Source organism: Rhincodon typus, chromosome 17 (assembly GCF_021869965.1).
Source record: "Rhincodon typus isolate 14 chromosome 17, sRhiTyp1.1, whole genome shotgun sequence".
NCBI lineage: Eukaryota > Metazoa > Chordata > Chondrichthyes > Orectolobiformes > Rhincodontidae > Rhincodon > Rhincodon typus.
In genome coordinates this window covers 24,878,757-24,900,122 of record NC_063348.1, presented here as the reverse complement: position 1 = coordinate 24,900,122, position 21,366 = coordinate 24,878,757, and the positions used below count along the sequence as shown (strand labels likewise).

The 21,366-nt window shown below is 40.6% G+C and overlaps 1 protein-coding gene and 1 non-coding gene across 4 annotated transcripts in view; both read right to left on the bottom strand.

Moving 5' to 3' along the window:
- syt19 (synaptotagmin XIX) overlaps positions 1–21,366 on the bottom strand; it is a 70,609-nt gene that overhangs the window by 28,803 nt on the left and 20,440 nt on the right. For 2 of the 3 annotated variants that reach the window (XM_048607097.1, XM_048607098.1), the window contains 5 exons: positions 21,063–21,212; positions 11,731–11,918; positions 8,593–8,732; positions 8,083–8,478; positions 5,635–5,754 (listed from right to left, as the gene is read on the bottom strand). In XM_048607097.1, coding sequence (XP_048463054.1) covers positions 5,635–5,754; positions 8,083–8,478; positions 8,593–8,732; positions 11,731–11,905 — 831 coding nt within the window. In that variant the 5' untranslated portion in view covers positions 11,906–11,918; positions 21,063–21,212. The remainder of the gene's footprint in view (positions 1–5,634; positions 5,755–8,082; positions 8,479–8,592; positions 8,733–11,730; positions 11,919–21,062; positions 21,213–21,366) is intronic. The other variant, XM_020511969.2, reaches the window with a different exon arrangement.
- Positions 7,541–7,612, bottom strand: trnac-gca. Its single transcript has one exon. It is a non-coding gene; the product is annotated as a tRNA-Cys (tRNA).

Genomic DNA, 21,366 nt, shown 5'->3' with positions numbered 1-21,366 from the left:
CCAGGGCCACTCAGCTCCTGACCTCATTACAGCCTTGGTTCAAACATGGACAAAAGAGCTGAATACTAGAGGTGCTGTGAGAGTGACAGCCCTTGACATCAAGGCTGCATTCGATGAAGTGTGGCTTCAAGGAACCCTTGTATAACTGGAACCAGTGGAAACCATAGGGCAAACTCTCCACTGGTTGAAATCATACTTGGCACATAGGAAGATGGTTGTGGCTTTTGGAGGTCAGTCATCTCAGCCCTAGGATATCTCTGCCATAGTTCCTCAGCATACAGTCCTAGACCCAACCATCATCAGCTGCTTGATCAATGACATTCCCTCCATCATTAGGTCAGAAGTGAGGATATTTGCCAAATGATTGTGCAATGTTCAGCAGTATTCACAAGGCCTCAGATACTGAAGCAATCCATGTTCAATGCAACAAGATCTGGACAATATCCAGGCTTGAGCTGACAAGTGGCAAATAACATTTGCGCCACACAAATGCCAGGCAATGACTATCTCCAATAAGAGACGATCTAACCACTGCCTCTTGACAGTCAATTGCAACGCCATCACTAAATCCCCCACTCTCAACATCCTGGGGGACACCATTGACCAGAAACTCAACTGGACTCACCACATACACGCAGTGACTACAAGAACAAGTAAGAGTGCTGCGGTGAGTATCTCACTTCTGGACCCCCAATCCCTGTCCATCATCTACAACACAGAAGTCATGAGTATGATGGAATATTCCTCACTTTCCTAGATGAGTGACTCTTCAACAACTCTCAAGAAGTTTGGCACCATCCAGAACAAAGCAACTTGCTAGACTGGCAGCACATCCACAAACATTCGGTCACTCCACCACTGATGCTCAGTAGCATCAGTGTATACAATCTACAAGATGCTCTGCAAAATTTGCCAAACCCACAACCACTACCATTTAGAATGACAATTGCAGAAGATATATGGGAAAAGAATCATCTGCAGGTTCCTCTTCAAGACACTCAGCACCTTATCATAAAAATCATCACAGAATCCCTACAGTGTGGAAACAGGCCCTTCGGCCCAACAAGTCCACACCAACCATGGTGGTCAGTGGCCATGAAATGCTTTTAGCAAACAGAGTCAAGGGGAATCCCAAGGCTTTTTATGCATATGTTAGGAGAAAGAGGGTAACAAGGGAAAGAGTAAGCCCATTCAAGGACAAAGGAGGGAAGTTATACGTAGAGCCACAGGAAGTGAGGGAGATCCTGAATGAGTGCTTTGTATCGGTTTTCACCAAGGAGAAGGACATGACCAATGTTGAGGCCAGGGATGAGTGTGTGAATATTCTAGAGAATGTCAACATATTAAATGAGGAAGTTTTGGGAATCCTAAATTGCATTAAGATAGACAAGTCCCCAGGACTAGATGGGATCACTGCAGGTGACTCAGAAAGGCAAGGGAGGAAGTAACGGGGGCATTGGCAGTTATCTTCACATCCTCATTGACCACAGGTGAAGTTCCAGAGGAGTGAAGTTTAGCGAATATTATTCCCTTGTTTAAGAAAGGATCCAGGGATAATCCAGGAAGCTACAGGCCGGTAAGCTTGAAGTCTGTTTTGGGAAAGCTCTTGGAGAAGATACTAAGGGACGAGATATATATGCATTTGGATGAAAATAGACTAGTTAGTGACAGGCAGCATGGTTTTGTCTGGAAAAGGTCATGTCTCACCAACTTGATTGAATTTTTTGGAGAGGTAACAAGGATAATTGGTGAAAGAAGGCCTGTGGATGTAGTTTATATGGACTTTAGTAAGTCATTTGATAAGGTCCCACATGGCAGATTGGTACAAAAACTAAAATCACAAGGGATTCGGGGTGGCCTGGTTGGATGAATAGAAAACTGGCTTGGTCATAGAAGACAGAGGGTATTGGTGGAAGGATGTTTTTCAGAATGGAGACCAGTAACTAGTGGTGTTCCACAGGGGTCAGTCTTAGGTTCTTTGTTGTTTGTAATATATATAAATGATGTGGAGGAAAATGTGGGTGGTCTGATAAGCAAATTTGCTGATGACACAAAGATTGATGGAGTTGCTGATAGTGCCAATGATTGTGGAAGTATACAACAGGGTATAGATAGATTGGCGACTTGGGCACAGAAATGGCAGATGGAGTTTAATCCAGACAAATGCCAGGTGATGCATTTTGGACGATCAATTTTAGATGTGAATTATACTATAAATGGCAGAACCCTTAGGAACACTAACATTCAGATGAATCTGGGCGTGCAGGTCCACAGTTCCCTGAAAGTGGCAAGACAAGTAATCAAGGTGATTAAGAAGGCATATGGCATGCTTGCCTTCATCGCCTGGGGCGTGGAGTACAAGAGTTGGCAAAACAAATTGCAGCTATATGAAACCCTTGTCAGGCTGCATTTGGGGTATTGTGTGCAGTTTTGGTCACCACATTACCAGAAGATGTTGAAGCTCTGGAGAGAGTGCAGAGAAGGTTCACCAGGATGTCACCCATTCTCGAGGGCATTGGCTATGAGGAAAGGTTAAAAAGACTGGGATTGTTTTCACTGGAAAGACGGCGGCTGAGAGGAGACCTGATAGAGGTCTACAAAATTATGATAGGGTGGATAGCCGGACGCATTTTCCCACGGTTGAAGTTTCAATTACAAGGGGGCACAGGTTCAAGGTCAGAGGGGGAAAGTTTAAGGGAGATGTGTGGGGGAAGTTTTTCATGCAGAGAGTGGTAGCTGCCTGAAACGCACTGCCAGAGTAGGTGGTGGAAGCAGGCACATTGAAGACAGTTAAGAGGCACCTAGATGGGTACATGAATAGGGAGGGAATAGAGGGATATGGATTGAAAAATGGCAGGTTTGGTTTTAGATTAATTAGGGCATGATGGTCGGCACAGGCTTGGAGGGCCAAAGGCCCTGTTCCTGTGCTGTGCTTTTTCCATTTGACCCTCAGAGCATCCCACCCATATCCATTCCCCTATAACCCACCTAATCTTCACAGCCCTGAGCACTATGGGTAATTTAGCATGGCCAATCCACCTAACCTGCACATCTTTGGACTGTAGGAGGAAACCAGAGCACCCAGAGGAAACCCACACAGACACAGGTAGAATGTGCAAAGTCCACACAAATGGTCACCTGAGGGTGGAATCGAGCTTGGGTTCCTGGCGTTGTGAGCAGCAGTGCTAACCATTGAGCCACTGTACCACCCCATTAATCACAAAATATATCACCATTCCTTGGGTATTCAATATGACTGTAGCCAGTGGAGAGTTTTCCCCTGATCCCCATTGACTCCCATTTTGCTACCGATCCTTGATGTCACACTCATTCAAATGAGGCCTTGATGTCATGGGCAGTCACTCTCACCTCACCTCTGGAATTCAGCTCTGTTGTCCACATGTGAAGGGTCAAAATCCTGGAATTATCTCCTTGACAGCATTCTCTCCCATCCACCTCTTTTTCACCAAATGTGAAAAAAGAATACTGCATTTCTTAAATCTGTTTCCCTCACCAAAGCTGCCTCCATTCTCTATTTTCAGCTTGAGCTGTCTCAATTGGAAATCCACTCAAACCTTAGTTGGTCCAATTTTAACTTATTCTGTTTGTTATCCCCAATTTCTAGCTCTGGATATTTCCCACCTACTTTGAAATTCCTGTTTCTAGTTCTAGAACTCCACCACTAAGTACAGAGCAATCATTATTAGTTCTTCCAACAGCAAAGCTTTTAATTTCTCAGAGGTTATTTTCCTGCTTTATGAAAGAATAACTTCTAATGTGGACATCTTTGTAATTTTAGATCTTTAGGGACTCGAATGATCTTTTTGCAGCTTTTTTTTTAAACAGGTTTTGAACGAACAGTTCATTTCTCCATTCCATTCCTTTCATTGGTTCGTCATGGACCAAACTCTCAAAATTCTTAAAAGCAGGTGAGGAGGGATGACAGCTCCTCTCTTTTTTTTAACCCTCTCTCGGTAAATTGCAATAAGTATCATATTTTGTTTTTGGGCGTGGAGCTATCACACTTCAGTTAAACATACTGTAGTTAACCAGATCAAAAATGAAGGTGAGCTCATTCCGTGGGGTTGTTTTGTGCGAAAAAGAATGAAGTTTTATAAACTGAAAAAAGTAATAAATTGAGACAAATACACACACACAAAACATCACTATTGGACTTACACTGAAGATAGGAGATAGGGAGGTGAGGTATCTGACACAGACAGGAAGATAAATGCAGTTGTAGTTCAAAGCTTTTCATATGCTTTGAGTTGCAATAGTGAAACCTGAGTCCCAACTACTTAGCTGTCATCCTGTTTCCTCAAGAGTAATGGAGTTTGCAGATACCTTTCATTTCTCAATCATTGGATGTTTTCCTACTTTTTTTTTCACTGGTGCTGACGTCTGAGCTTGAAGGTCAAAAACAACCAAATAAAGAGGGAGATGGGAGCTTTCTGGAGCAGGAAAGTCGACATTTCGGTTCAGGATGAAGGCTCCCGAGCCAAAATATCAATTTTCCTGCTCCTGTGTTCCTCCAGCTCTACACTGTATTGACTCTGACTCCAGATCTGCAGTTAGAATCCCTACAGTGTGGAAACAGGCCCTTCAGCCCAACAAGTCCACACCAAACCTCAGACCATCCCACCCAGACCCATTCCCCTGTAACTGGCCTAATCTACACATCCCTGAACACCATTGGCAATTTATCTAACCTACACATCTTTAGACTGTGGGAGGAAACTGGAGCACCTGGAGGAAACCCATGCAGATACAGGGAGAATGTGCAAACTCCACACAGACAGTCACCCAAGGGTGGAATTGAACCCAGGTTGTTGGTGCTGTAAGGCAGCAGTGCTAACCACTGAGCCACCATGCCACCCCATTCTTGCTATCTCCCTATATCTGGGAGCTTTCGTATTTTTCCTGTGTTCAGTCCATGTTGCTTTCTCTCTTGTTTGTTGCTGAAATCAAGCTATTAAAATGTGGTTCATTTCTGTATTCCCAATTAAGCTCCATTGCCTTTTCCAAACTGAATACTCCACAGGTAACTTTTCATTTTCAACATGTCGAGTTATTATCCAAGCATAAGTAAAACAAGAGATGCAAATTCCTTAATACCTCACTGAGTTTTAGAGTCTCTTGATAAAAATGGTAATTCTGAGGCAGCTATTGTATACGTTCCATGCATGTTGCCTAGGCTTGTCAGATGATCCCAGTAACAAATTTAGGCCAGCAGTGTCCTTTCATTAAAGCCATTTTCAGATCATGAAAATCTCATGTATTAAAGTCAAATGATGCAAATTGAATATTGCAAGTCCATTTTTATTCTGATCATAACAAAATGAAAGAGTTCAATGAGTCTTGATGCAGAAAATGGGACTAAAATACCTGTAATCCTTCTCTTCCTCTGGGAATGGTCCTTTATCTCAACTTAGCAACACCCTATGTGGCACAATTCAAGCCTGTGGTAAACTACATTTCTAAACCTGCATCCCTTCACATCAGCATAAATTTCCAGAATATTCCATTGACAAAAATTTTTTGTATTTATGTTGTGCTAATCAACAAATCGCTACTGAATGCTCTGGCAAAGTATCTTACTATCATAGAGAGGCCAGATAATGATTAAGTTTATACCTTTTGGACCTTCTGTAACTTCTCACAGAATTCAGCTGTGCTGGATAATTCCAAGTCACTAAATGGCAAGCGCACCTCTCCTAAAACATCACGCCGAGAATATTTGTCAAAATCCCAAACCTGGAAAAAGAATATTTGCTCCAAATTAGATTGTAAAAGTACTAAAGACAAACCACTGATTATCAGTAAGAACTATAGACAGAGACTGTCGATTTTTGTTTCTTGGTGAATTATAAGTGTTTACTTTTGTCCGGGTAGATGTGTGAAGTTTAGATAGTGCAGGAAATTATTAGACAATGTAATCAGCTGATTGATGATATGTGGAGGAAGGGAATTAAATACCAAAGCTATACACAGATTAGGAATTTTGAGCATGAGCAGAGAATGCTTTGAATGGTGAAATATTTCACATGGTTATGCAATTTTCTCCAATTTTTTAGAAATTGCCACTAACAATATTGGATCGGAGCAGTGTACAGAAGCAAATGATTTCTGTTCTCTCCTGTTACTGTCCACACTGCTGGATAACAGTGTCAGAATTCTGGGAATCTGTTCAAACTCTTAGCCAGTGAAAAGTGAGCTGTGCTGGGGTAGCTAAATCCAGGGGTCAGGCAGAATGGGGAAGAGGGAAAATTGTGTTCAATTAAAATAATCACTTCTGTTTCCTACAGCCTTTTCAGACCTTGTACAACTTGTCCAAATACAGGACTTTGTTTGTTCATTAATAATAATAATAATAATAAAAAGGAGGTGCTGTCAAAGGAACATTTGTAAGTTATTGCATCCCTTAGATCATATTTACTGTTGTTGTTGGTGAAACATGTGTAAATATTGAGATATTGGGCAGAACTTTACATGGGTAGCAGTTGGGCAACTCACATCCACCATTGCCCTCCCATGCCATCCAGACTCTTGCAATTACAGTGCACAGTAGGCAGCTAAATTAATGCAGAGTAGGATTTCAGCCATTCAGGGATAGGAAGTCCCGCCAGCTGGAGCTGATTGGCCACTAGCGTTTGTCGTCCCAGCCATATAGTGGGCACTGCCAGGACAGCATCCAGTCCCTGGATAAAGGCTCCAGGTAAGTACAGGGCATTGCTTGAGGAGGGTTTAACCACCTGTGATGTGGGTGGAAGAGTGGGGTTTAAAGTCAATGCAAGGAGGAAGCAAGGGTTGGGTTCCATCTTCTGGGGTGAGGCAGTGCCCCTGACTTGCAAAAAGCATCCTCAAAAGATATTACCCTCCTTCCATTCTGCATTTTTCAAAGATTGTGAAAAGAAGTGGGCTACTCACTCCTGCCTGCCTGCTGATGCTGATGGTTTTGCAGCGTGTAGTGGGTGATTTGAAGGTAACCTGGGTCTTATAATGGAGGTGAACTTGGGGGTGGTGGGCTTGGCACTTACCCTCTTTTAGATGTGCCCCCTGCCAAAAACACATTCCACCTGGACATAAAATACCCATTAACCAAATTGGATGTTACAGTGCTGCAGCTTGGGGGAGACACAAGACACTTAATTATTTCTCTGAAAAATCTGGAGTGATATCATTTACAGAATTCCTACAGTGTGGAAACAGGCCCTTCAGCTCAACAAGTCCACACCAAACCTCAGAGTATTCCACCCAGACCTATCCCTGCAACCCACCTAATCTACACATTCTTGGACACTACGGGCAATTTAGCATGGCCAATCCACCTAGCTTGCACATCTTTGAACTGTGGGAGGAAACCGGAGCACTTGGTGGAAACCCACGCAGACACAGAGAAAATGTGCAAACTCCACACAGACAGTGGTCCAAAGGTGGAATCAAACCCAGGTCCCTGGCACTGTGAGGCAGCAGTGCTAACCACTGTGCCATCCAAACAAATTTAAACACAGCTGAAGTTGAGTCAAGATGCCTAAAATGAAGGGGGCACCCAGATTTGAACTGGGGACCTCTTGATCTGCAGTCAAATGCTCTACCACTGAGCTATACCCCCAGTGGTGTAGTTACACCATACAGTCTTCAAATGAATAGTGAATGTAATTCATTTATATCATGTTTCATTACTATTTTAGTGTTTTTGTACTGAGAAGTCCAGAAAGAATGTATACTGATAAAACTGTTATTCCAGATTCGTATGTATAAAGCAACACAACTTCACAATGATTCAAAGTTCTGAACTATAAATCAAATTCGATCTGTCACTGTGTTCATTCAAACACTTTAATCTCTCCTTTGATAAATGGTATATAGCAGTAAACCACTCAGTCCGTGATTGTCATACAAAACTAAAGTCCATCAACAGGAAAAGGACAGTGAACAAATAGTAGCAACGAGTGAGCAGAGTGCACACTATGACCATGATATTAACAAAACAATTAGCCTGAGGATCAAACTCAGTGCTTTGACATAAAATAACATTTTGAATAAACATAACAAGATAGCAAGATGATTTAAAATAAGTACCTCAAGTTTTAAAGTAGCCTTCCTGTAGGCAGTCTTTTCAATAAAACAGGTATATTGGTCTCCAAAAGAGGGATTTCTTGTATTTTTCACAATCTTTGTGTCCCATTGGTGAAGGATACATTGGTATCGAGGTAAACTGGTAAATAGCTTTATCCGAATGAAAAAATCGGTATGCTGATTGAAGTGTCGAGCAGGAAGATTAGAAGCTTCTTTAACTGTCAGTTGTAATTTTGACTGTTTTTTATCATATAAGAGGGAAAATTTCAAATTGCCTGAAAGCTCAACGTTTGAGTCAACGACAAGATCATCATTTGATTGAATCAGTTTAAAATCAACAGGATCACTCCTTTGAAGATAAAGGCTTAGCTTTTGTATACTCTCTTGGAGCTTGTACACCTTAAAAAGACACATATGTAAAAGAAAAAGATTGTAATTAAACATTGTGCAGTGTGTACTTTTTAATTGTGGGGTAAAAGAATAAATATATCAACAATCCTGAGAGTCGCGCACCTTATAATCATACTTTTTCATGTCTGAATACTCATCTTCATCAGACAAACCCAGGAAGTCTGCAGAGTTGCTGCATGTTGATAAGTTGCTTTTTTCCGTATATTGTTTATTGGGATCAGTCCCACTCACAGCAATTTTTGCTACAAGCAGAATATTAATTGAAAATTACACAGGAACAGTTTATTATTGGAATAATAAATGTAGGTACTCATTACATGCAAAATCTCGTCCCAAACCTAATGATCCCATCACACCCTTGTGTACCTGTTGGAGGGTTCTGAGGTTATCTTTGCAGAAGAAAATTTACAAGCTTTTATTTAGCGTTACTATGTGAATAGTTGGCAGCCTTTCAATGCCTTCATGTAATGTTCAGTAGCATGCAAAGAATCATTTACCCTCCTACCATAAGGAAAGACAATTTTAAATTCAGACTTGATATCTTAGGTCTGGCTTTACAAAAACTAGAACATACTTGTGTTACATTACAACATATTATATAAGGTCACATGATAATTCTGGATAGCCTTTGGATCATCGAACTTCCTAAGAACTTACAGAACCCCATCATGAAATCTAGCAGTTTCTTAAATGATTCCAGGGATTGTTTCTACTAAGAAACCTTGAATTGCATACCGTGTGTTGATCTTTTTACACAAGGAGAGCTTCTTGGAATTGACTCTAAATTTGACCTTTGCTATTCCAAATCTTGCCCCACTGGCCTTTGAAATCTATTCAAAATGGTGTTCCAGCTTTGCTGTTTTTCTGCTGTTCACTATCTTTTATAGCTTTATAAAATGTTGTCCTATCCTTTTCCTTTGTCCCTGAATTGGGGAATAGGGGGAAATCCAAAAATTCTAATTGGAATTACAAAGAAGAAAGGCACAGAGCTGGAAATTTGACAGAGAAACAAAAACAAAAATTATAAAGGGAAGACCTTGAATTCCAGAGAGGAAAGGACATACTGAAATCTAATTTTTACAAAAAGAGCTTAGATTACACAAACAGGTGGTGCAGGAAATGTTGATTCTATTACTGACTTAACTACTGTTTTTGATTGCATTAGTATAACATAAGTAATACTTGTTTCATGTCTAAATTCAATAAGGAAGATGTTGAAATATATGTTGCGTTGTTTGAGAAAATTGCTATTGGAACTGCAATGGCTGAAATAAGCTTGGGTAGTATTTTTTACAGAACTTGTTCATAGGGATGGTTTTAAAGGTGCATTCTTTCAGATAAACCATTAAGTGATGATTAAAGCTACAGTTTTCAATAGTCATACTAGGGCCTTACAGCAAGAAATTTACCCTTTCAGGAAAAGAACTGGGTCAAACCTCTGAGAAATTTGTGAGAGAACAAAGATGATATTTATTAGGTTGTATAGATTTATAAGGTTTGAACAAGACTTTGAAAACCTTAGAGAAATAATGTTAATGGAAGAAATTCAAAATTGCATCTTCTTTTCAAATTCATTCATAGGATATGGGCATTGCTGGCGAGGCCAGCATTTATTGCCCATCCCTGATTGTTCAGAGGGCAGTTAAGAGTCAACCATATTGCTGTAGTGTCACATTGTAGACCAGACCTGATAAGGATGGCAGATTTCCTTCCCTAAAGGACATTAGCCAGCAAGATGGGTTTTTACAACAATGGTTATCTTGAGCATGGTAATCATTTTTCCTTCCTGGGAAGAACTTTGAAGGGTTTAATCCTGAAAAAGAACTTAAATAAAAATTATCTTGAATTCAAATAGGATAAGTTCAATTCAAATGTGTGACTAATTGAGCTTTATCCACAAACTTGGACATTAAAAGATCCACAAATCGGGAAAAGAATGGAGAACAGGATTTAAAACCTAAACAAATTGATCAAAAACTACAATAAAAGGTGAACACCTTGCTGTCAATGTCATTCTTGTCAAAGTTAACCAGGCCAAACCAATTGTGAAATTGTTGATCCTGTCACGTGTGCTATCTCAAGATCCAAAATATGTGCAATGCAAAACAGGTTTTAAAAAGCAACCTAAGCGCTGCAAAACAATAGGACAATCTTTTAATTAAAGACAAGGGAAAGTGGGAAAGACAATGCAAATTGAGAATGGAGATTTTCTGTGATGAGAGACAGAAAGCAAAACCACCAGTAGTGAAGGGCACTCTTGTTCGCAATAAAATTGGAACTCAAACTGTACTCTAAATCTTAAGTGTCAAATGAGATTCATTGCAATGACATAAGCTTTCAAATGTTGCCAGGACAGAATGTTAAACCTTGAAATGTGGAATAAGGGGAAAAAAAAACTTGTAATATATGAATAAATTAATTGTTAAAGTGTTGCCAATATTATATCTTAATAATGTTACAAAAAAGTATTACAGTAATATTTTTTCATTTTAATAGGGAAATGCCCACTAGACGTTATGTTTCAATTATGTTTTAAACTGTCTCTTTTCATTTAAGCTAAAATGGAATAATTTGAAATGGGGAGTGACCGAAGTAAAGCCCAAGTGACCAGGTTTCAATCTGGATAAAGACTCAGTTCTGATCTTATTGCAAGTACGGTGTAAACTTTAACAGCTTGACACAGTAACACACAGATGATGGACACTTGACTTTTTTGAAAGCATAGGGCTGTTAGTCAAAAATGGAGATCTGAAGAGGGAAGCTAAAAATGGGTGCTACCATGCCAGGTAGATGCGAAAGGTTAACCATCAAACAATGGCTTGAAGAAGAATCAGGAAGTGTTGAAGAGTGCAAAATGAGCAAAAGGTATCTTGTTATTACAATCCCATTGGTTATTGAACAAAGCATTTAGTGAAGTAGCTTTCTTTTAAAAGGATGGTGGAGAACACCCTGGTAGGTCGGGGAAAGTCATCATGTTAACACTGAGAAGAGTTTAGCACTTTAAGAACAAAACTACATGTCTGCTGAGAGTGCAATGTAATGTGTAAACAGGGCATTGGGTTTTCAGTTGTATTCAAATATTAATAAGTAATACATTTTTCTCTAATTTGATGTTTCAGTTGAGTGTTAAATAAGGTTTCATCTATGTTTATTTTAGTATGTTTACTACAGTAAAAGTCTTAAGAACTAGGTATTAAAGAATGCTATACATCTTGCTTCTAGAATTTAGAATGGACTCACCTTTAATTTTCTTTGCTTTTCTGTGTTTACAGTAAAGGTAGATCTGCCATCCTAGAATTATCATGGATACCAAAAGGAAAAGGCCTGCTGCCCCCAAAAGAATAATTTTCATTGTATTACCCAGATGAATGTTCATGTTTTGAATAACAGCCAAGAATTTGCTGGTAAAACCCATGTTCCTTTTATAGCTGTAAGATAAAACAGAATTGATTAAAAAGAACACCAGCGACTGCAACTGGTTTGTTCCTACTGATCGATTTATAGGTTACCCAGACAATATTGCACAATTTTTAAAAAAGCATATTCACGGATGAAGGCATCATTTACAAGGCCAGCATTTATCAGCTATCATTAATTATCCTTAATAGAATGGTTTACTAGGCTATTTCACGGTGTAATGAAGAGTCAACCACATTGTTGTAGGTCTCAAGTTACAGTCTGGGTAAGGCCAGCAGATTTCCTTCCCAAAAGGACAGTACAGGGACCAAGATAAGTATTATAACGATTCTGTAGTTACATAGGCACCTTACTGATATCACCTTTTTAATCTGGGTTTATTTAATTAAGTGAATTTAAATTCACCAGCTGACAAGGTAGAATTTGAACTCATGTCATCAGATCATTAGTTCAGGCCCCTGGATTACCAGTCTCCTAGTATATCCACCGTCTTACGTTACCCTAATTTATCAGATTTACAGTACAATGTAGGGAATCATTTTGGCTGCAGGTTACTTTGCAGCATATGGTACAATTCAGTCATATTATTTTTTTCAAACTGCAGCCTGTATTGGCATTGCTGGTACTTTAGATAGAAGAATTTGCCTCATTTTATAAATGCAATGCAGGCATTTAGTAGATACAGAACCAGTCTTGCGTCTTTCCATACCGTCATGAAGCTGGCTACATTGTTCATGTTGGAAGAACATCACCCCAGTGCTCCTCAACAATGACAGGAAGCTATCTGGGAGGCCTACCAATGCATCCAACATCTCAGTGTGCGTGTTCGTCAGTGTTCTCCTCTGTGCTGCCCCCAAAAAAAATCCTCATCTGATTCCTCATCCTCCAACAGCTGGCAAACCATTTACCTCTGTTTGGCTACAGCCACTCATGCCTGGCAACTCACCATTTACAGAAACCAACCCCATACAGTAGCCTCTAAAATCCTCACAGGGCCAATATCTGACCTGGAGGCTAGGAGGATAAGATTAAGTGACGATGCATTTTATTTACTTACATGGGTAGCTCTTCATAGGAAATAGGATTTAGGAGGAGGAGCAGGTCATTCGCCTTTCAAACCTGCTCCACCATTCAATAAGATGATGGCCAATCTGGTTGTGGTCTCGACTCCACTTTCCAGTCTGGTCCCCCCATCACCCTGTTCTCTCTAGTTTACAAAACTCTATCTGCCTTTACCTGAAATAAATTCAATGATCCTGTCTCCACTGTTTTCTTGGGAAGAGAATTCCACAGAATAGTGGCCCTCTGGGAGAATGTTTTGTTTCCACATGTCCATCTTAAAGGCAAAAGTTCTTATTTTCAAACTGTGTCTCTTTGTAGTCTCCCTCATAAGAGGAAATATCTTCCCAGCATCCCTCCTGACAAGTCCCCTCAGGAGCTTATATGTTTCAATAAGATCATCTCTCATTCTTTGAAACTGAATGGATGCAGGCACAACCTATCCAATAATTCCTCATAACAATCCCATTGGTCCAACGCATCCATGCCAACCAGGTTTCCTAAATTGAACTAGTCCCATCTGCTTGGGTTTGACCCATATCCCTCTAAACCTTTCCTATCCATATACCTGTCCAAAAGTCTTTTAAATGTTGTAACTGTACCTGCATCTACCACTTCCTCTGGCAGCTCATTCCATATACTCACCACCCTCTGTGTGAAAACTTTGACCCTCAAGTTCCTTTTAAATCTTTCTCCTCTCACCTTAAACTTATGCACTCTATTTTTGGATTTGCCTACCCTGGGGATAAAACCTTGGCTATTCACCTTACCTATGCCCCTCATGATTTTATAAACCTGTATAAGGTGAACACTCAGCCTCCTATGCTCCAGGGGGAAAAAAATCCCAGCTTCTCCAGCCTTTCATCATATCCTTATACCTCAAACCTATTAATGGGAATTTCATTCTGGAGAATTATTTTCTTTTATAAGAAGATACCAAGTCATGCGACTGAAAAAGAAACATTTCCGGTAACAGATTTCTAGTAACTTGAGGGAAAATAAATTCATTTGGACCATGTGGTTGGAGCAATGCACAGACAGAGCAGCCTCTGTGACAAGGAAAGTCAAAGGATTTGTCCGTAAGGTAAAAGAGCAATATCCTGACATTCAGGTTATTCATTGCATCCTCCACCTTGAACCTCTTCTAGCCAAACCAATGCCACCAAATTTAGGTGCAGTAATAGAGTAAGCCGTGAAAATCGTGAATTATGTAAAACCACGGCCGATGAAATTATGTTTGTTCACTATTTTGTGTGCAGAGACTGGAGCCAAGCATCAGAGTTTACTTACACCCCAATGATTATTGTGGTTGAAGGTTCTGTACTGTGCTCATGAGCTCTGGAGAGAAGGGATAAATGGTTCAACATTTACGAACTGCTGTATAAAGAGTTACTACCTGATGATTACTGGTGGGCTAAGCTCACATATCTCATCTACATTGTCAGGCATCTGAATGAGCTGAACACTACGGAGGAAGAACAAGACAGTCCTGACTGTCACAGATAAACTTCAAGGTTTCAGGTTAAAACTAGGCCTTTGGCAAAAGGCAGTGACAGGGATTTCACTTGCGATGTTCCCAATAAACAGCAGACACAGCTGTCAAGATGTACAGCCTCATGTTCAAACATCTCAAAGCACCTCCAAGAGAAGTTCAAACACAACTTCACATCAACAAATCTGGAAAACTATGACTTGATATGTGATCTGTTTTGTTCACTGTCTTCTGATTCATCACAAAAGCTGACATTAAAAGAAAAAGAGGAATACGCTGAGCTACGGATAGATTGCACATTGAAGCTAAAGTTTAGACAGGTGTCTTTGTGTGTGTTTTGGTTGCATGAGTAACTGCGATCTCTGACCCGGCTATTACTGTACTCTTGCCGTTTGCAACAACAAATCTCTGCAAGTGAGCATTTTCAACACGGGTATACATGAAAAATAACAGGAGGGAGTGGTTGTTAATGGAGCAAGATGTGCAGCTGGGCCTTTCATCAATTCCTCCCTGGATCTGCGCACACCAACAGACCAAGGTTTCCCATTAACCCTGTAAATTATAATATGCTCTACATTGTATTTTGTTCTGACCCATTGCTCATGAATAGTTAGAAATAGTTGAGTTGAGTAGATTTTGAAAATGTGCCTGTGTTCACAGTCGAAGACGGTGTTGTTGCTGATGAATTTGAAACATTAATGCGTTTAATCCTTCTTTAGCTTCTTGTATGCACCACATTGCAAACCTGTCGAGTGAGATCATAACCATAGTAAATGCAGGGAAATATGACATTTATGAGCAATCAATTCAGCAGAAGGTTGGTGTGCCGTGGAATTGTTTGTCTCATTGAAGAACGGTGTGTATTGCAAAGGTTGGGATCCACCGCTCTAGAGAACCAACAATAGCTTTTGTTACTCTTTTCCTATTCAAAAACTTGTACAAACTTTTTCACTATCCGTTTTAATATTAATGGCGAGTTTTCTTTTATACTCCACTTTCTCCGTCTTTTTAAGTCATCCTTGCTGAGCACAGGCCAGTTAAGGGCAGTAGCTAGGTAGGTTCTAAGTGAAACTGCCCAGCAAATTAAAATGGAATTAAATCCTTAAAATGCTGGCTCAGCACCTGGAATGCAGTCCATAATTAAAGCAGGCAGTTAAGGATTTAGAATTGAAAACTGATCAACATCCTGTCAACTAACTAGAAAAACTTCAATACAGCTTCAGTTTACAAGAGAGTGAAGGAGAAGGAAGAGAGAGACAAGGAAGAGAGAGAGAGAGAAGAGAGACGGAGAAGGAAAGAACTTTCCACCTCCAAGAGCTGGAAATGGCTTTACAGGGTCAGAAAGGACTGACTCAGATTGAAACTGCTCATCAAATCCCTCTTCATATGTTAACATCTCTACCCAGAACCGAGCAATATGTTAAATGCATTTAAATACATTATGTATGTTCCTAAATTTGAAGATGGTGATATGAAGTTCTTTTCCACTACTTTTGGAAGGGTAGCAGCAGAGTTGCAAGAAATATGACTCCTTGTGATTCCGAGTCAGTTACCAGAGAATGTTCAAGAGGTTGATTCCATGCTGACCCCTGAAATGTCCGCTGACTCTAAGAAGACAAAAGCTACCATTCTTACTGTGTATCAGTTGGCCCTGGAAGTACATCAGCAGCAATTCAAGCATATTCAAAACAAACGCATGCAGAGCTGTCTGGAGTTCAAAAAGATGAAAGTAAATTGCTTTTGACTGGTGAGCCCACTCTGTAAAAATACAGTGCACCTTGATCAATTACATGCAATAATACAGCCAGAAGAATTTAAAAATTGCCTACTCCATAACCGAGGAATATATTTGGAGGAATAGAGAGTTCACAGAGCTAGAGAAACCACAGCTGCTGCTATTGGTTTGAGCTCGCCCTCAAAAGCAACAGCTCAGGCTGACCTTTTCAGAACCACTCCCAAAGTCAGTGAGTTGATAAGAAAGCAAAGACAGAAATAAAGGCAAGTGCATGTGGGGGTATGCAAAGTCCACCCAAACCCAAAAGGAGAATCCCCACAGACCCATGTGTTCCCACTGCAGTAAAATGCAGGAATGCTGCAGGTTAAAAGGGAAGTCAGTAGGAATGGTGAAAGTCCAATAATCAGTCCTGAGAGAGATAACCCAGCAGGGGAAGCAGAATCTAGCCACCTGGGAGAATTTGTCTTATGTGTGACCTGCTCAGGAAGCTCGCTGAAAGCTGGAGGAGTTTTATCCTTGTGGCATTAGTGTCCGTATTTCTGTCCCCAAAAGTGAACAAGCTTTATTCAGAGAAACTGGGACTAACCAATCCTTAATGTCAAGTAGGATTTTAAACCTTGCCCTTGCTCTAAAAGCCAAGGACCCGCTCAGGGAAGTGAGTGAAGAGTGTACTTCTGTTCCCCTTAACCATGTTCGCCTGCAATTTAGCCTTGGGACCTGGCATCAGAAAAGTGATTCCAAAGATACTGGTTGCAGTGATAAGCTTCCCACTCAGGAATGCCTGGCCACCAATTGAGTCATAGTAACGCCAAAGGGTTACCACAAAGGAAGTCAAGCAGTCACAGGAATTGAAGGCCCACAAGCTAGAGCCTGCCAAAGTTAAAAGGTTCACGAGGACCCATATGAAATAAATGTGTTATAAGGGACCCACTGAATAAAAAGGTCTCCGCCTACCTCCTAGGGAAAGGACCGGAGTGACTCAGAAAGAGCTGCTTCATCAAGGTTCTGCAGAAAGTTGGACGCAGTTAAATGGTCCTGCAGGGGTCAGTAGCATCCAAAATTGTTTCAGAAATTAAAAAGGCTGAACTCAAACCAAGAAAAAGGGTAGAAGGAGCCATGGCAGAGTGCATAGAAATCAAGAGTTGAAAAGAGGACACCTGAGATTGTACGTGCAGACCTCTTCACAGCCAAGTTAAATGGGAACCTGGAGGGCTCCCACACAAATGCGCAGATTCTGAGTAGGATGTCTCACTCAGTCAGAGTCAAAAGACAGCTAGGGTACTAAATTGCGGCAATTGAGGCAGATGCAGCAAAAATGTAGCCAGGTGAGTTCTCTCCAGACTTACAAAGCAAACAGAAAGTTCCGAGAACAGGTAAATAATTGCAGTTGTGAAGAATCTCATCTTCTCACTGGCTGAGTGAGAGGTTAAGCTAACGAGGGCTTCTCCCATATAGACAAGATAGGAAGGTGCCTCACATGGTTGAAAAGCCATGGATCAGTAAAGTGGGGACCAGACAGCCACTTGAGGGCAGTAGTGTTCCAACAGATCTGAAGGCAGGTTGTGGTTGATTAACCTGCCTAAGTTTCAATAATGTCACCAGGGGACTTTGAGGTTAACTATCTCTGAATTAAACACCGAATCCCCTGATACCTGAGACTGCCAACTACATCATCCTGAACTCTGTGTTCAGTCAGAAGGGACACACAGATCTCCACAGAGTCCTGAAACCATTGTACCTTCGCCATCACCCAGAAGCCTTACGTCTTGCACTCATCAGGACAGCCCCCCAAAACACCAATTCAAGCGAGAATAACACAACATGTATACTGTGTGTGAGGAGAATACTGGTTGTTTGGAAAGTGGACCCTGATTTGTAGGAACATTGCTATGGAGAATGCACCCATTAATGCTATGCTTCAGTTACTCAAACTGTAGTCAGTTAAGGGCTCAAAACTACTTCATGCAATATTTTCTGATGATATCAAAATCAATGGATTGGTTGTGCAAGGGGAAAATTGGAAGGGAATTCAATTTTCAAAGATGTGCAACGTTATGTATTCAGAAAAGGTCAACAAAAGCGAGGGAATGCACAATAAATCCGAAGTTATTGAGAGAGACAGAGGAACTGAGAGACCTTGGAGTGTATGTCCATTGGTCCCTGAAGTTGCCAAGATGAGTAAGGTACAAGAGGAGGGACGAATGCTGGAACTATATAAGACACTGGTTAGGCCACAGGTACAGTTTTCTGCATTGTTCTGGTCACCACATTACAGGAGGCATATAGAGATAACACAATATGGAGCTGGAGGAACACAGCAGGCCAGGCAGCATCAGAGGAGCAGGAAAGTTGATGTTTCAGTTCGCAGGAGGGATATAATTGCTCTAGAGAGAATACAGAGGAGATTTATAAGAATGATGCCATGGCTTGAAAATTGCAAATACAAGAGAAAATTGGATAGGCTTATATTGTTACCTTTCAATACAGGAGGCTGATGGATGACTTAATCAAGGTGTACAAAGTAAAAAGGGGCTTGGATACGGTGGACAAGGAAAGCCTATTTCCACTTGCAGAGTGGTCAGTTAGCAAGTGGCACAGATTTAAAGTGACTCATGGAAGGATTAGAGGGGTCCGAAAGAAAAGATTTGTTCAGCCAGAGGATGGTAAACAGCTTGGTAATTGTGGCAGAAATTCTCAAATCATTTAAAAGGAGCCTGGATCTGCACCTGAAGCATAAGCCTACGGGCCATGAGCTGGAAAGAGTACAAACAATGGGCAGCTTGTTTATTCAGCTGGCCCAATTGTAATGGGCTGATTACCCATTATGTCATGATGGGCTCTTTCCACGCTGTAACATTTCTACGGTTCTATTCCTACTAACCAACAGTCCCAAATCTGCCTTCCCTCTGCCACTAACATGATACTCACTTGGCCGCAATACAAAAATAAAAGCACCAGTAAACAAACTTTTCAAACCAAACTTAGAAATTCAATCATGGGATATTACATTAAAATGTTAACTGATCCCCCTTGAGCATTCATTTAATGCCTTTGCATGGTCTTGTGTACATGCTGCTAACCCAAGTAACTTTAGGCCAGGCTGGTGGCAAGTTGCTGACTTTCAGAGAATGTAGATAGCCTTGGGAAAATGAGCTTGATCAGATCTAGGTCTAAGATTCAGACTCTTTTCACACAAACAAAGTAGTCTGCGTTGGCTTACAGGTAAAAGCAATGGCATTGGAAGTGTGGCAGAAGTGAAAGGATGAACGCAGCCATCCTGAGAGAAGTCAGCAGCTTTGTGATCCATAGAGACATTGGCGCTCCTTTGGGGAAGCACCTCATTTGTCCAGTAACTTGTCAGAGGACAAATTGGCAATATTTTGCACACTGGTATTAACAGCCACAATGACACCAATATGATCTGCGAGGGGGTTCAGCAAGGTAATCATACTTAATTTCAGTCTGAATTTCACTGCAGCAGGCAGAGGTTGGATGGATTTTGGTTGTGTTATCACAGAAACTAAGACATCAGGTGTTGCATCATGGTTAAGCCCACAGTATTCCTATTGAGTTAAACACCATTGCCATACTAGAAAGGATGGGCTCAAAGCTCTGCACAGACCCCTGTGTTTGAATGGGTCCTGTATTTATCCAGACACCTTGACAGTGACTACAATCATCAAGCAGGTTGCCAATGCCTCAAGCACCTGTCCCATCTAAATCCTCATCTGTATCATCTGTAGTGAGGCTCAAGTGTAACATTGTCCCCTGGAAAGCTGGCACCTCTTTATGAGCCTTGTCCTGTACCCTGGCTATTTCGGATATCTAACCATATCCTGACCCAGCCCCTAAGCTCTCCTCTAATGTTCTTAACTGCTGGTATAGAATTGCCAAAAAGGCTGATACAAGCTAAAACTGATGCTTAAAATCAGTGATTAGGTGCAGGATAGTATTCTCACCTAAAGGCTCTCAAACGAACCGCAGCTATCAGGATCTCATTTTGAACATAGTTTCAAACATTGATTTATTTGCTCACAAGTCCTCAAATGTTTATCACCCTAAACTTCACAGATATAGCTTGTATCCAATAGGCAACTGCTTGTCCATTGGTGCTATCCCTCAGGTTGATCTATTTATGTTGTGTTTTCAATTAGACATACAAATATTTGAGTCTGTTCTGCCAGGCAATGAGATCAGGAGAAGCAATAACAGAAAAATATGACACCAGAAAATAGAAAAAGCAAATGTTGACAATACTTAGTTAGTCTGAAAACAATTGTGCAAAGAAAGAGAGTTGATGTTCCAGGTCAATGATGACACCATGTAAAGCAATAGCTTTTCTTGAGTATTTATGTGTGAATAGTAATCACTTACCCCTGAAGTACAGAACTGCATTGCCATCCATAATAAGAAGAAACCCTATGACAAAGGTTATTCTGAGGTACACCATTTCAATTTCACTGGAGCATTGGATAATTGAATGTACAGCCTCTAGGAGAATTTAATTGTGACTTTTTCAAAAGTCAATCATTGACAGAACCTTTTGAATGCATTTTAGACAAAAGATTTATTGTTTGAAGGGCCATTGCTTGAGGTAACTCACCCTTTAATGTCACATTCACTTATTTTCCTTTAATGAAGTATCTACTTCACATGAAACAAACACAGAGAATGTTGGAGAAACTCGATTGGTCTGGAATGACTCTTCTTCAGATTCTTCCAGAATCTACTTTATGTAACTATGTGCAGTTTAAGCCAAGCTAATCTGAGCACATCCCAGTTTACGCACATTGCTGTTAAAAACTGCATATTTCCGAGAACCATATGCTGATTTATACATCACCTTTACAGCCGTCTACAGCAACTCACCTGTAGTGATTTGTAGGATTGCATCTCCATGCTAATGATGGCTTAACCAATCAGCACACTCTTCTCATGCTATACAAATAAGTGTCCCTTTATCAAGTCTGGTTTCTGCACTTCTATCCAAGTGCACGCCAAAAGCAGAAATAGTAATCTCTGCAGAGTACAATAACATTTGATCAGATTTTTCTCCTTTAGAACATTTTGGAAGATATCTATATTGAACAGAGAAGAAGGTTCCTTCCTCTTGAAGAGCTTTGGATACAATGTTGTGCCAGTTGCTTACACTGTAAGCTGTTCGCACTGATAG